The sequence below is a fragment of the Muntiacus reevesi genome, chromosome X (assembly GCF_963930625.1).
Source record: "Muntiacus reevesi chromosome X, mMunRee1.1, whole genome shotgun sequence".
Taxonomy (NCBI): Eukaryota; Metazoa; Chordata; class Mammalia; order Artiodactyla; family Cervidae; genus Muntiacus; species Muntiacus reevesi.
Window position 1 is genome coordinate 11,678,906 of NC_089271.1, and position 13,434 is coordinate 11,692,339.

Consider the following 13,434-nt stretch of genomic DNA (forward strand, 5'->3'; position numbering starts at 1 on the left):
CTGATGTAATTAAGAAATAACTGCACACAACACTCCATAAACAGAAAGTGTTAAGCTGTGTGACCAACAGCATGGTAATTGGACTGCTGGTGTTCTCCTGCTGTGCATGAGGAAAGGCTGATAATCGAGAGGCAGTGCTTCCTTTAGAAATAACAATAGGGCCAAAAGCCAGTCCTTACTCAGAAAGGTCAGATATAGACAATCCACATGTACAATCATGCTGACAGGTAAGTAGTTGAAAGAAATTATAAAATGAAGTCCTAAGTAAGAAACCTAGCTCTGCGGCTTAGTTTTGTAATTGAAATATAGTTGATTTACAGTATTGTGTTAGTGATGTATACAAAAGTGATTCAGTTATGCGTGTGTGTGTGTGTGTGTGTATATATATATATATACACACACACACACTTTTTCAGACTTTTTTTCCCCTTATAGTTTATTACAAAATAGTGATTATAGTTCCCTGTGCACTATACAATAGGACCCTGTTGAATAGACTGGTATCTTCAGTTGGTAAAACAGCCAGTGTTACGCGGACCTTTATGAAGGTTCCTCACTGTTCCCTCTGTCTCCAAACAGAAAGCTTTGTATTAATCCCATAAATTAGTACATAATTTTTCTGACTAGCTTCATACCTAAGTGTTAGTGGCAATTGATGTAACATACCGCCCAGTGTGTTACAGTGTTTTCTCAAATTGCTCTTGCTTTAAAAGAGGCTTCTGTCAGAAATGAAACACATGGCACTTGGAAACTTGATTTCCATACAAATGTAGAATCTTGATTATGCATACTGTTTAAAAATGACACCATACCGAGGACAGAGAAAGAGTATATATGTATGGTAAAAAGGCAAGTGAATGAAGCTATAATTTTTATTTCATTTCTCTTAATACATCCACAGCTATTTCCACCTAAATAGATCTTTAAAATAAGCATACACAGGTATTGACTATTATCTACAAATATTTATTGTAACACTTGAATAGAACTACAGGAAGCCCTTGGCACTGATAGAAAATATTGATTCACTGTTAGGTTACAAAAATTTATACATAGCAAAATTTAATGCTCTTTACATAAAAAATATTAGACTACTTAAACAAAACTTTCAAAAATTCCTGGTAAGAGCTACCAGAATTAGAAAAGTAAAATTAGGCTTTAGACACTGCCTCTTCTAGAACACTGGACTCAAACAGCACCTCCACTGCTGGAAAAAATATTTAGGTCTGTCATGCAACAGGAAAACGAAACACCAAGCTATTCTGGAACAACTGTTCTACACAGAAGAGATCGTCTCCCGATTTAGAAAAAGAAAAAATAGTCAAGATCCAAATAGGCATTTTTAGGCATTAACAACAACACCAACAAAAAGAATCCAAATGAAATATTATACTTGCTGTTCAATTTTAATAGCATCTGATAAAGGTATGCTTCCTTTCATTTTAACACATTTCTGCACGTGGATATGTTTAAAATCCAGGAAACAGCCAAACCACAAGTTAATTCTTAACATGAATATACATAGTTAACCCTATTATATTATGCAGCCCCCTTTAAAAGCACTGATGCACCCAACAGTTATATGTATCATTTCATAAAGAACAACACAAAGTTTACCATCACTAATATCCAATACCTATAGTCACTTAATGTTCTGAAACACAATGATTTAGAAGGCAAGTTTCTTTTGAAGATGGCTTAAACTCAAGCATTTGGGTTTTTTTTTTCCTTTTCCTGAACATTGAACTTTCTTATTCCAGGAAACTTAAGATTTAGATAAGAAAAAGTGAAATAAATATCAAACCTAATTGAAATTACTTCAGTATTCAAGTCTATAAAAGTAGGAGGTCTGTGGTCTGTTGGTAATTAGGTTTTGGATAGTTGGTATGAAACTGTAAACTTGCTATTCAGACCACATAAAAATGGTTTTGAGTGGTGGTCATTTTAATAAGGTAACACTTCTTCATTAAGAAAAACATCTGTGAAGCAAAATTCTTTGAAGGATTTGGGGTTGCCTATTGTAAGTTCTTAGAAATTGAAAACAAATACTCATTAAGGCAAAGCTGACATTTATTTAAAAGAAATCTATTACAAAATTGATTTTGGATAGCTTGTCAGTCTGAATCTAGCTTCATCCATGGTAGGTAATGCAGAATTATTATAGTGGGCTCAGTTTAGCATTCTTGAGGGAAAAAAAAAAAAACTATTTCTGATTGGACCAGGAAATTAGTATGTTCTGGACTTAGAGGGGTGGGGAGGTCAGCTTATATTTTTCTTACAAGGGTCAACTCTAAGAATCATTTTATCTTTGAGCCAAAGTTTCATACATGTCAGCTGTCAGAAATGGAATGTCACAGCAATTTCATTTTAGTTCCTATTTAGATGTGTTTGAGGACAGATGGCAGAAGTGAATGTGTGGTCATACTGCCTGATGCTGGTATGGCATGGTCCTTATCAAGGGGTATCATGTATTTTCACAGCCTGTCTTGGTAGGATTGTGAACATGCCAAAAATTTCAAAAGGATAAATATTCATTTTGTTGAAGTGTTGCCTTTTAAAATGGCTCCCATGAAACCTCCAATATCTGTTGTAAAGAAAGAGAGTTACCTACTGGAAGGTTTTCCTAGAAATACATCCCAGCAGCTTGAGACAGACAGTGAAGTGTTTGGACTTCTACGTGAGTTTGTTTGGTGGGGTACACATCTGTACTGCAGAGCAGCTGTCTGATGATTTGTCAGAGCTGTAAATTCGTTGGCTGAGACCCTCTGGCAAACATTTATGTGTAAGAATTGAGTTGTTCTTTTGACCGAGACTGGATATCTTGCAGTTCCTGTTCTTCCTTTGCTTTGATATCTTGGTAAGCCTGCATTTTGCTTGCATCCTTTAAGTAAGCCCAGTTAGAAGACAGTATCATGAGGAAGTGGATCTGGAAAAGAAGGGTGAGCATGATGGCTAGTGAGCATGTGAGAAGGCAAAGCGAGCTGTGAAGGCAGATTAGACACTGTGCTGTAAAAATGGAGAGGGTTATTCCGGATTAATACTCATTCTGCTATCAGGCATCGGAGACTGAGTGCAAGCTCTGCTAGGACGCTTCATATTAAAAGGGTGAAAAAAGTTAGTAAACAAACATAATGAACCAGGAGAAAATGGCCCAAGTTACTGTTAAGAAAAGGCAAAAATGTAATACGACAGGGTGCTTTTTACCATTTTAAGAGTCACTTTAAAAACAAAGGCAAAAGTTCAGAAACACACTGTATGGTTATTTTGGAATGAGTGTCGTGCAAAGATCTTTCCTATCTGTGGACAAAAATCAATTTCCCCAAAGGCCTGAAAGTGTGAACGGTGTTTATTTTGAGTAAATAATATAAAACTACATATTTAACATGGAAAAATTAAGTGAATGCCAAAACCAAAATTAAGAACTATCAGCAAAGCATGCAGACTCCGTGTTAACAAACTTTTAGTAGTGAAACTAGTTTTCGTGTATAACTGCCATGATTTCATTTCACAAAACGTCAAAATCGTTATGATCATTCTTTACAGTTTGATGTGGCAAGTGCTTCTTTCCCGCTTATTTTCCTCATCTTTCCTGCAAAATCTATATATCAAGTTCCTTATATTTCCTTCTCAACATATTGGAGACTTTCAGATCCAAGCACAATTACTTTCCCCATTAGAATCTTACGTGCAGTTTGAGAAGTGGCTATGAGGAATCAGTTACTACTCACCCCAATCCAACACTGTGAGGTTATCCATTCTGTGGGCTCTGAAACGACTGATGGTGTTGTGTAAAAATAAAACTACATATAAATATTTTTTGGGAGATAACAAGTGAGCTCTTCAAATTTTCGTCAGCTTGTTTGAGGGGCATTTATTTGGTAGTGAGCCCTAAAAATACTGTAATTAGATTTAAAATATATTTGTGAAATATTTTCCAGACAGAGTCTGAGAAGACCAAATCCAGATGAAAACGGTTCTCTTCCAATTCATCTTCAGCGCTTGTGTTCATTACTGAAATGGGTTATCAAGCAAGCAAAAATAATGGAAAACACAGGTATTCCAGTTTTAATACTTCACTTAGAGATACTGCTCAGAGTTTTAAGTTCAAAGAAATTGTTTTTCAGTGGCTGCTCACCAATGTCAGTAAATAACTGAATCCTTTCCACAAAGTGGAAATAGCCAGATCTCATCATCATTTCAGAGTTCATGTACGGTAAGTCATTTGATTAATCTACCATGCAAAATGAGTTGACTAAAGCGATTTACAAATTACTGTAACAAAACTGCAGAAGCCTAGGCTCTGCTTTAGTCTGGGGGTCAGTGATACTTCACGCTACGGAATATAGCTCTCTAAAGCTCCTTATTGGCCTTATGCAACTTAGAACTTAGTGCAGCAATCTTCCCGACTCTTAAACTTCAAAACCGCATAGTTATATGTAGTAGCCATCATGTAGATCAGCTGGTGGAAGAGAACAGAACAGGACAGTAAGATACAGGTAGTGCGGGCCGCTGCTCTGACACTTCTAAACTTGGCCGGGGATGGGAGCCAGCTCAGAGCCTAGGGTGTTTCTTTTTTGCCATTTGCAAGCCCATTATATCTCTCTCACTCAAGCTTCTGGAGTCACATATATGATATAAGTCATCAGCCCAGAGAACAGGTCCCCACCCTGAGGGAACAGAGGGTTGCCTCCATGTGGGGAGGGATGACATCAAGGTTAGACAAACTCTGAAGGACTCACTTCCTCATTTCTCAGCACTTGAGGCTCTCCCTCATTCTACCCACCTTAGATCTCTGGACACCACAAGCCATGCCCTCCCAAGTTTTCGGTCCACATGGATACACACAGACACACACTTGTGCGGTGGCATCTTCCGTATTTATGAATCTGTCGTTGTGCTAAAACTTCCCTAACTCTCCAGTCAGCACTCACGGCCATGCGGACACACAGAATGCCAGAAAGCCAACACACCCAAGGCAACACTCTGCCTTCCTGTGGCAGCTATAAACAAGTGTCCTTTTCATCATGTCTTTGGTGCCCTGGTTTCTGCAATTTTGTGACCTCACTCTTTCTGTGGTCCCTCATGAGAGTGCTAAAGGGTTGTCTAGAGTTCCTAAGTGCAGGGAGACTGTGAGGGGCCTGATGGAGAAAATACATGTGTTCAGCAAGCTCCAGTCAGGCCTGAGGCACACTGCTGCTGGCCGTGGGTACACTGTTCGTGAATCAGCAATATATACCCCACAAGATGCCTTTAAAAGGAGGCAAAAGGGTTCTTCCCACCAAATCTGAATCTCATCACCTACCATGAATGCCAAGACCAGCATCATCCTTCCTGCAAGCTAGACACGGGGTACGTTTACACAGGGGCACCTGAACCGAGGCCGAGTCCCAGGTGTGTTGGCTGGAAGGGAAATCTGTTAGGACAGTGCCTGCAGGGTACAGGGCCAGCACTCACCAGGGCAATGACGGTGGCGCCAGCTCCGGCACAGGCCACGATGAACAGGTGATAGGACATGTAGAACTAGGAGAGAACCGGGCACCGAGGTGAGCATTCTGCGGGGGAGTGATGGCCTCCTCTATTCTGGGTGCGCTCCCTTTGCCTCTGTGGGGCTGATTTCTGAAGACCGGGCACATGCTGGGCTTACCTGGGGAGCTTTCAGAACTTGGCAAGAGACTGTACCCCAGGCCAATTACATGGGAGTAGCTGGGGCTGCTCCCCACGAACAGGGTATTATCCTGCTCCTGCATGCCTGCCACCTGCGGCCCAGATCATGGATGTGCATGCCCAGCAGCCAGGTAGGTGGGCCCTGATTATTGTGGTTGCTCCTTACTTCCAAAACCATGTCAGGATCATCTTAAATGCAAGCTCCCACCAGTGCATTTGAGAATCTGCTTTTATATACAGTTATAAGCCAATGCCTGAAGACACTTCTAGGGCAGAGAGATCTTTCAACTATAGTGTGTCAGGATTTACTGCCAAGTAAGGATGAACAAGCAATAGTAGCAACCCAGTCTTTAGACAAAAGACTAAGTTGTCAATGTATAAAAATTCAGTTGTATACAAATTGAGGGCAGTCCTCTCTGGGAAAATTTACATTGGTCCTGTGACAAATGTTCTACTTTGAAAAATGATCTGAAGATGAAAGAGAAGACTCGAGATATATTCAGATTGGGCAGGATTGGGATCACTCGCCAAATATCGCCAAAAGAGAAAGCTGTCTGATGGCGCAGGACCATCACTCTGGATTCAGCCATGGGACAGGGCCGTTGTCTAGGTGGAAAATGGTGGCTCAGAGCCCTCTCGTGGTCATTCTCCCTAGGAGCACCCTCTGTCTCAGCCTGAAGTGCCCAGTGGTCGTCTAGGACCAGCTGAGGGGCTGGGGCCTACCTCGTTGGTGTTGCAGATGTTTTCCAGGGCCGAGCCACATATTCTTCCTGGGAAAGCATTCCAAGGGATGATTCCTAGAAAGTGAATCCCAGCAGGTTAGTGATTAGCACAAACGCCAGTGTCCCTGCTTGCACTGGGCCCCTCCACTTTCAGAGGCAGTTACAACACAATCACGTGCTATGCTCTTCATCAGCAGTTGATGTATCTGCCCTCTGTAGCAGAAACTTTCTGGAATAATAAAAAGTCCTATTTGGACAACAGGGCAAGAGCAAAGGCAACTAGTCCATAAGAGAATTAGACAAATTATACTTTGGTTAGTTGAGCTGATATTCATGAACTCGAGTTCAACAGCTGCAGGACAACCCCCCCCCCCACCGCCCTTATAAAGCATTTCCTCCTGAAGCCAAACACATCTCGCCCTGAACTTCATGGTCTGCGTCCTTGCACCTCAAGCTCTTTCACCATGGTTGGCCCTGACTCCGTTCTGAAAGGGAGAGGCTATGCTCAGAAAGGTTCGTAGCAATTTGACAGAGGAATTTGTTTATATTCTGTAATTCCATTTTTTATGTCTTTGCTTTTCTGTTCCTTTTTGTTGTGTTTTACAAGTATCTCAGAACTACTGGATTCAAAGTCCAATTGGAAGCTTGGAAAACCACTGTACTTCCCCAGAGAGTGAGGCCAGCTCAGCCTGTGGTGTCTTTGCTATATCCAACTCCCCTCTGTGGTCACCTCGTCCACATGGCAGCTGCTGCTTTTTCTGCCATTAATGCCTCGATGTGCCCTTAAATATGAAACACACCTCAAGTTCTCTTATCTCCCAGGAGGTCAGAAAGGAAGATACTTAAAAACTATTCCTTCTACCTTTGTTATGGACCAGTAGTAAGTCTTTGTTTCAGGAGAATGGGAAATGATGAAACCACTGATTTCAAGAACAGAAGATTTTTTAAAATGATTACTGATGACCAGACATTTGTAGTGGATGCTGAAGAATAGAGAAATGATACATGCACCTAGATATTCATTTACAAATATTTTAAAAATCAACTTGAGTCTCTGTTTTCCATCTATCCTAAAGAACAGTGTGGTTGAACCTTTGGCTCTATGAGAGGAGATGAGTGCAAGGGGCATTTTAGGTTAAATTTTGTATTATGGTTCAAGGTAAGATGCTGAGGATAAGCCAGACAGGAAGAAAGCTCTTCTAGAAAAGCTCTGAAAGAACAATTATTTCCTCTTCAATTCTAATGGAAAACTTTTCCCCCTAGTTGATCCTGCCAAGAACAGGATTTCCACCATCCTGGACAAAAGTACTACTGAAACTGCCTTTTCTCACTCACGAGGGATGTCTGGTTTACAGTGATGGACAGGAGGTGCCATGGCCCTTTCAGTGGCCTCTCAAGATGAACTGAACTTAGGTAAAGTGCCCACTCAGGAAGATAAGTTTGAATAGGTATCCAGCGCTCAGCTTTGTTAGAGTCCCTTTGGATGACTTTAAAATATGCCCGGATTTTAATAGCCAGGACATGGAAGCAACCTAGATGCCCATCAGCAGACGAATGGATAAGGAAGCTATGGTACATATACACCATGGAATATTACTCAGCCATTAAAAAGAATTCATTTGAATCAGTTCTAATGAGATGGATGAAACTGGAGCCCATTATACAGAGTGAAGTAAACCAGAAAGATAAAGACCAATACAGTATACTAACGCATATATATGGAATTTAGAAAGATGGTAATGATAACCCTATATGCAAAACAGGAAAAGAGACACAGATATACAGAACAGACTTTTGGACTCTGGGAGAAGGCGAGGGTGGGATGTTTCGAGAGAACAGCATCGAAACGTGTATGTTATCTGTGGTGAAACAGATCACCAGCCCAGGTTGGATGCATGAGACAAGTGCTTGGGCCTGGTGCACTGGGAAGACCCAGAGGGATCAGATAGAGAGGGAGGTGGGAGGGGGGATCGGGATGGGGAATACACGTAAATCCATGGCTGATTCATGTCAATGTATGACAAAAACCACTATAATATTGTAAAGTAATTAGCCTCCAACTAATAAATGGAAAAAAAAATATGCCCGAATTTTATGTTGTCATTGAGTCTCCAGAGCCACATCTCCTCTCCTGAATCTTCAAAGTCTCCACTCACATCCTGAGTCTCCAGAATCTCATCTCCTGAGTGCCCAGAGTCTTGTCTACAGTCTCCTCTCAAGACTAGCCTAGGTCTTCTCTCCTCCTGAGTCTTATCTCCAGAGTCTCCTGAGTGTTCAGGGTCTAACCTCCAGTCTCATCTCCTAAGTCTCCTCTCCCAAATCTCCTAACCCTCTTCTCCTCTCCTGAGTCTCCGTTCTCGATCTCCTGAGACACCAGGGTCTCATCTACTGAGTCTCGTCTGCTGAGTATCCTAGGTGTCCTTTCCTGAGTGTGCTATCCCGAGTCAATAGTGTATCCTGTCCAGGGTCTCGTCTCCCGAGTCTCCTGTCTCTCAGGCTCATGAGTAGCCTAAATCTCCTCTCATGAGTCTCCTCTTCACAGTCTCCTGTTCTGAGACCCCGGGCTCTTGTCTCCTGAATCACTTGGGTCTCGTCTCCTGAGTCTCCTCTCCACGGTCTCTCCTCCTGAGACTTCAGGATCTTGTCTCCTGAGTCTCCTGACTCTCTGCTCCTGAGTAGCTTAACTCTCACCTCTTCTCCTGAGTCTCCTAAGTCTCTTCTCCTGAGTCTGCTATCCAGGGTCTCGTCTTGACTGAGTCTCCAGAGTCTCATCTCCTGAGTCTGCACTGTGTTGTCTCCCAAGTCTCCTAACTGTCCTGTCCTCAGTAGCCTAAATCTCATCCCATCTCCTTAGTCTTCTAAGTCTCCTCTCCTGAGTCTACTGTCCAGTGTCTAATCTCCTGAGTCTCTGGGGTCTCATCTCCCGAGTCTCCTATCCCAAATCTCCAGAGTCTCCAGTCGTGGGTCTCATCTCCCAAGTCTCCTGAGTTCCTCTCCTGAGTCTCTGGGGTCTCATCCCTTGATCTCCAGAGTCTTGTTTCTTCAGTCTTCTCTGCTTTCCTCTGCTCTCCTCCATCCTAGTGATTATTAGGATTATTATTATTACAACCCTGTAATAATTTAGGCCCGCATACACACATAGAACACAAACGAATCACAGGAAGTACCATATTGCCGGATGTCCACACAGATCTGCTCCACTCCTGCTGTCCCGTTGGTTTGGGGGGACTTGATGACCTCACAAGTGGACCATATGTTGTAGAACATGAACACTGGCACCGCCGAGAAACCAAACACACCCAGCCAGGCCACTCCCAACACATAGGTGAGGAAGACAAACTAGGACAAGAAGGAGAAAGAATCTTCACCAACCAGTACAATCCCTGGGAGGAATAATAATATATTTCTCCTAATACTGAACTTGCTAGATGCAGTCACTGGACCACAGCAGATACAAAGGAAGTTTTGGAACTTTGCAGTTCCCTATTTAGTAAGGACGTGAGTAGCCAGGGCAGGCTGTCCCTTTTCCAAGGTCACTGAGCTATCTGGGACAGGGCCTCCTTCAGCTGTGCCTTGTAAATATCAGTTCCACACTTACCAAGGTGTGTGGATGTTCTCACAGGCCACTGCATTAGAACTCTGTTCCAAATTGCCTTTATTCTATGTAATAGATGGGCTGTGGAACAGCCATCACTATAGGAAGCTCTTTCTGGAAAAGAACCTGGGTAGTTTCATGATCCTGTGAAATTACTAAAAAGCATTAGATGCACCTTTACTACATTTACAATAGCCATGAACACAAGCTTTGTGCACAGTAAACCTGATCAAATGCTCATTTCCCTCTAGTCTTGCTTGGTTTTACATCTGTAAGAGTCCTCACCTCAGGACAGCAGAGAGCTCAGATGGTGTCCTCAGCCCTGCAGCCTGGGTGTTTATCTTCCTCCTCCCATGACTTTTGGCCTCCATGTGAGTGCATCTCTCTCAACTCCCCAGCTGTTTTCTTCACATCTGACCAGTTTTCAAATGCCAGACCCACACATCCAGCTGCTTGGCATAGGCCATTATAAACCCCACTTCAACGTGCCCCCAGCTCCAACTCCAAAAATGCCTCCTTCCCACCTCTCCCTCCACCCCTGAGTCTCCTTTTGTGATAGAACACTTCCTGACCCTGTCTCTTACCGAGCCCCTTTTAAGCTCTGTCCTCCACTAGGCCAGAGGTCAGCAAATAGTGCTCGTGAAAGGCCAGAGAAGGTCAGGCTCCACTGGGTTACAGATACGCCTCAGCTTTGCTGAGTGAATGCAATCACAGACCACATGTCAGCAAAGGGAAGTGGGTGCCAAAAACCATACCAGACAGAAAAAACTTGAATTTTGTATCATTTCATGCATACTCACCATCCCGCTGATGCACCGGCCACAGGCTGTTGTTTTAAACTCCCCATGCAGTTCTTTCACTGCACTTGTGGTGTAGAAGCCTTCTGCCAGCAGAATGATCCCATACAAGAAGAAAAAGGATGCAATTCCGTAGATGACATACTGCATCAGTTGAATTCTGTGAAAAGAAAAAGATCCCAAGTGGTTATGTTCGCAGCCTGGTGAACAGACGATTTTGGCCTCTGGAGGGAGGCTGTAAGGGTAGGTGACATCCTGTGACAGCCAGCCCACTGATGGCTTCGGTGGGGGTGCCGCAGACAGGCACCCCTGCCCAGACCACAGCACCCTGGGCCCTTCTTCCCAGGGGTGGGCAACTTCCCAGATGAGGGAGATGTTTCCTTTGGATGGGGCCCAATGGACTTTTAGTACTTACTAGATGATAACTCCTTTGCATGTAAGTAAATGCAGAGATTGACGAGTTACAGCCACTCATCCAGGACACACATACAGCCAGCATTTCAACTTGGGTCCAATGGATGGCCTGTTCCTTCCACCACATCAGAATGTCTCCCAATCAGGCTTTGTGCTTAATCGTTTTCTGCTAAAACCCCTAAGTAAGCATTCATGGCCTCTCTATGGAGTAACCTGGGCAAACGCTTTCTGCACAAGACACTTGTGATAATGTATCAGGTAGGTTTAAGATACAAAAAGTTAATTCACATCTAATTTTGTCCTATGAAAGACAACAGAAATGCAGATGACAACCTCTGGCTGCCCAGTGGAACCACCTGGTGAGTTAGAGACTATGGGTACCTGGGTCCTATCCCCAGAGATTATGACTCAATTAGTCTGGGGTGAAACACAGACCTGGGGATTTTTTTTAAAAACATTCTTCCAAGTTTGAAAGCCACTTATCAACATCACCAGCTAATTAAGCTACCATGCTTTCCCGAGGCTCAGTCACGGTAAATATTTATTGGTTGTTTTTGTACCCAGTTGGCACTCATTGAATCCCTTGACCTGCTTGATCCTCCTCACAGTCTCCCCAAATGCTGATTTCTTTGAATCACTTCACAAATAAATTTCCCAAGGGCTCTTCCAACATGCTTCCCTTATTATTTCATAAAAATTCATTCCTGCCTTTCTCAAAGGTCTGGTAGAAAAGTATCTCCCAATCACAAGGCACCTAAAGATTGTCAAACTTTGGGAGTAAGAAAGGAAAAAGCAAACAGTCAGAGGCAGGGGAAGATACACAAAGACATCAATACACTGCTGCCGGGCAGGCACGCTTATGAGAATCCATGCACAGGAGTTGGACACTCAAGAGGGCTCTAGGATAGCAGGGCTGAGGCCATACCCCTAAAAATCCCCCTTTTCTGAACTGGAGGATCCCCGGGGATTTTTCCTCTGCTTGAAGAATGAACGTCCAGGTCCTACTCCTGTAGACTTCGGGTGGGGCTGTCCTTGATAGGCTCCTACCAGGCCAGGGCTGGCCATTTTCTCTGACAGAATCAGAGGGCATCTGTTAATAGGGGACCGTGATAACTCTCTTGGTGAGAGGATGGGCAGTGTTGCCACCATCCCCCTTGGCCACCCGCGTGTTGTGTCTTATGTGTGCACCGTCCCATTCCCCAGGCGCGGTCCTATCCCAGGTCTCCAACACCCACTGCACTCCTGGCCGTTTCTTTTCCCTTCTTTCCTGGCCCTTTTCCTGTCTGCCCCTGGGGAGCGTGAATGAAAGGCCTCCATATTCTCCCAGGGGCACCCACGGCAGTCTTTCCGCAACCCTCCTGGGGCGGTGGCACTTTAAATCTACTTCTAAAAGGAAGGAGGCAACTTACACCTCACTCAGCAGGGCATGGTCGCTGGTGTTGGTGGAGAAGTGCTGCTCCAGGATCGCCACGGTGCCTGCCAGAGCCACGTGGCCACAGCCGCAGAACAGGGCGACCCCCGAGAAGCAGAGGATGGTGGCCACCAGCGAGGCGTAGGGAACTCCGCCCAGACACTTGATGCAGCATTCAAAGCAGCCTGGACCCAGGGGAGAGAAAACACGGCTGGTAAGGGTAAAACGCCTACAACTGACTTCATGAAGACAGCGCATTAACAGAAAAGGTCGACTCTTCCCTCTGCCCCGCATGCTCTTTGGGTAACAGCTCAACATCGCAGGGGCCAGGGGGAGCTGTCCTCATCTCATTCTGTGGGTGAGGACCTGGGGACTTCAAGGGGAAACACAGCTTAATTTGCTCGGGGTGTGTGGCAGAGCAGCTAAGTGACAAATGGTTATGGAGAAAGGCACAACTCTACCGCTTCCTGATTGACTGAGGATTGAGGTTAGGGGACCCCTGCACAAGCGACAATGAGAATCAATCACCCCACTAACAGTGCCAGAATTGCAGTGAGGCTGCAGTTCTATGAAGACAAGTGACCATCAAGTTCCCCCTAGCTTCACTCTTACGGGGTTTCAGGTAGCTATTTCTCTATTTTCGCAGCAGCCAATGGCTTTCCCTGGCCTCTGACCTCCTGGGCAACCAGAAGAGTCAAATACAGTAATTACACTATTGCTGTGATCAGAAAAATATCAAGGGAATCATTCTGGAAAGGGGGTGGGCATATGGGTCCCTAGAAGTACCAAGCCACCCAGATCCACTCAAATGGGCCCACTCAAGTTTCATTC

At 44.0% G+C, this 13,434-nt stretch overlaps 1 protein-coding gene across 5 annotated transcripts in view; it reads right to left on the reverse strand.

Annotated features, from left to right (window-relative positions):
* Window positions 1-867: 867 nt before the first annotated feature.
* GPM6B (glycoprotein M6B) overlaps window positions 868-13,434 on the reverse strand; it is a 155,424-nt gene continuing 142,857 nt past the window's right edge. For 4 of the 5 annotated variants that reach the window (XM_065915870.1, XM_065915869.1, XM_065915868.1 and 1 more), the window contains 6 exons: window positions 12,602-12,788; window positions 10,782-10,938; window positions 9,554-9,725; window positions 6,388-6,461; window positions 5,455-5,520; window positions 3,332-4,459 (listed from right to left, as the gene is read on the reverse strand). In XM_065915870.1, the coding sequence (XP_065771942.1) occupies window positions 4,379-4,459; window positions 5,455-5,520; window positions 6,388-6,461; window positions 9,554-9,725; window positions 10,782-10,938; window positions 12,602-12,788 (737 nt within the window). In that variant the 3' untranslated portion in view covers window positions 3,332-4,378. Of the gene's footprint in view, window positions 2,927-3,331; window positions 4,460-5,454; window positions 5,521-6,387; window positions 6,462-9,553; window positions 9,726-10,781; window positions 10,939-12,601; window positions 12,789-13,434 lie in introns of those variants that run through there. The other variant, XM_065915871.1, reaches the window with a different exon arrangement.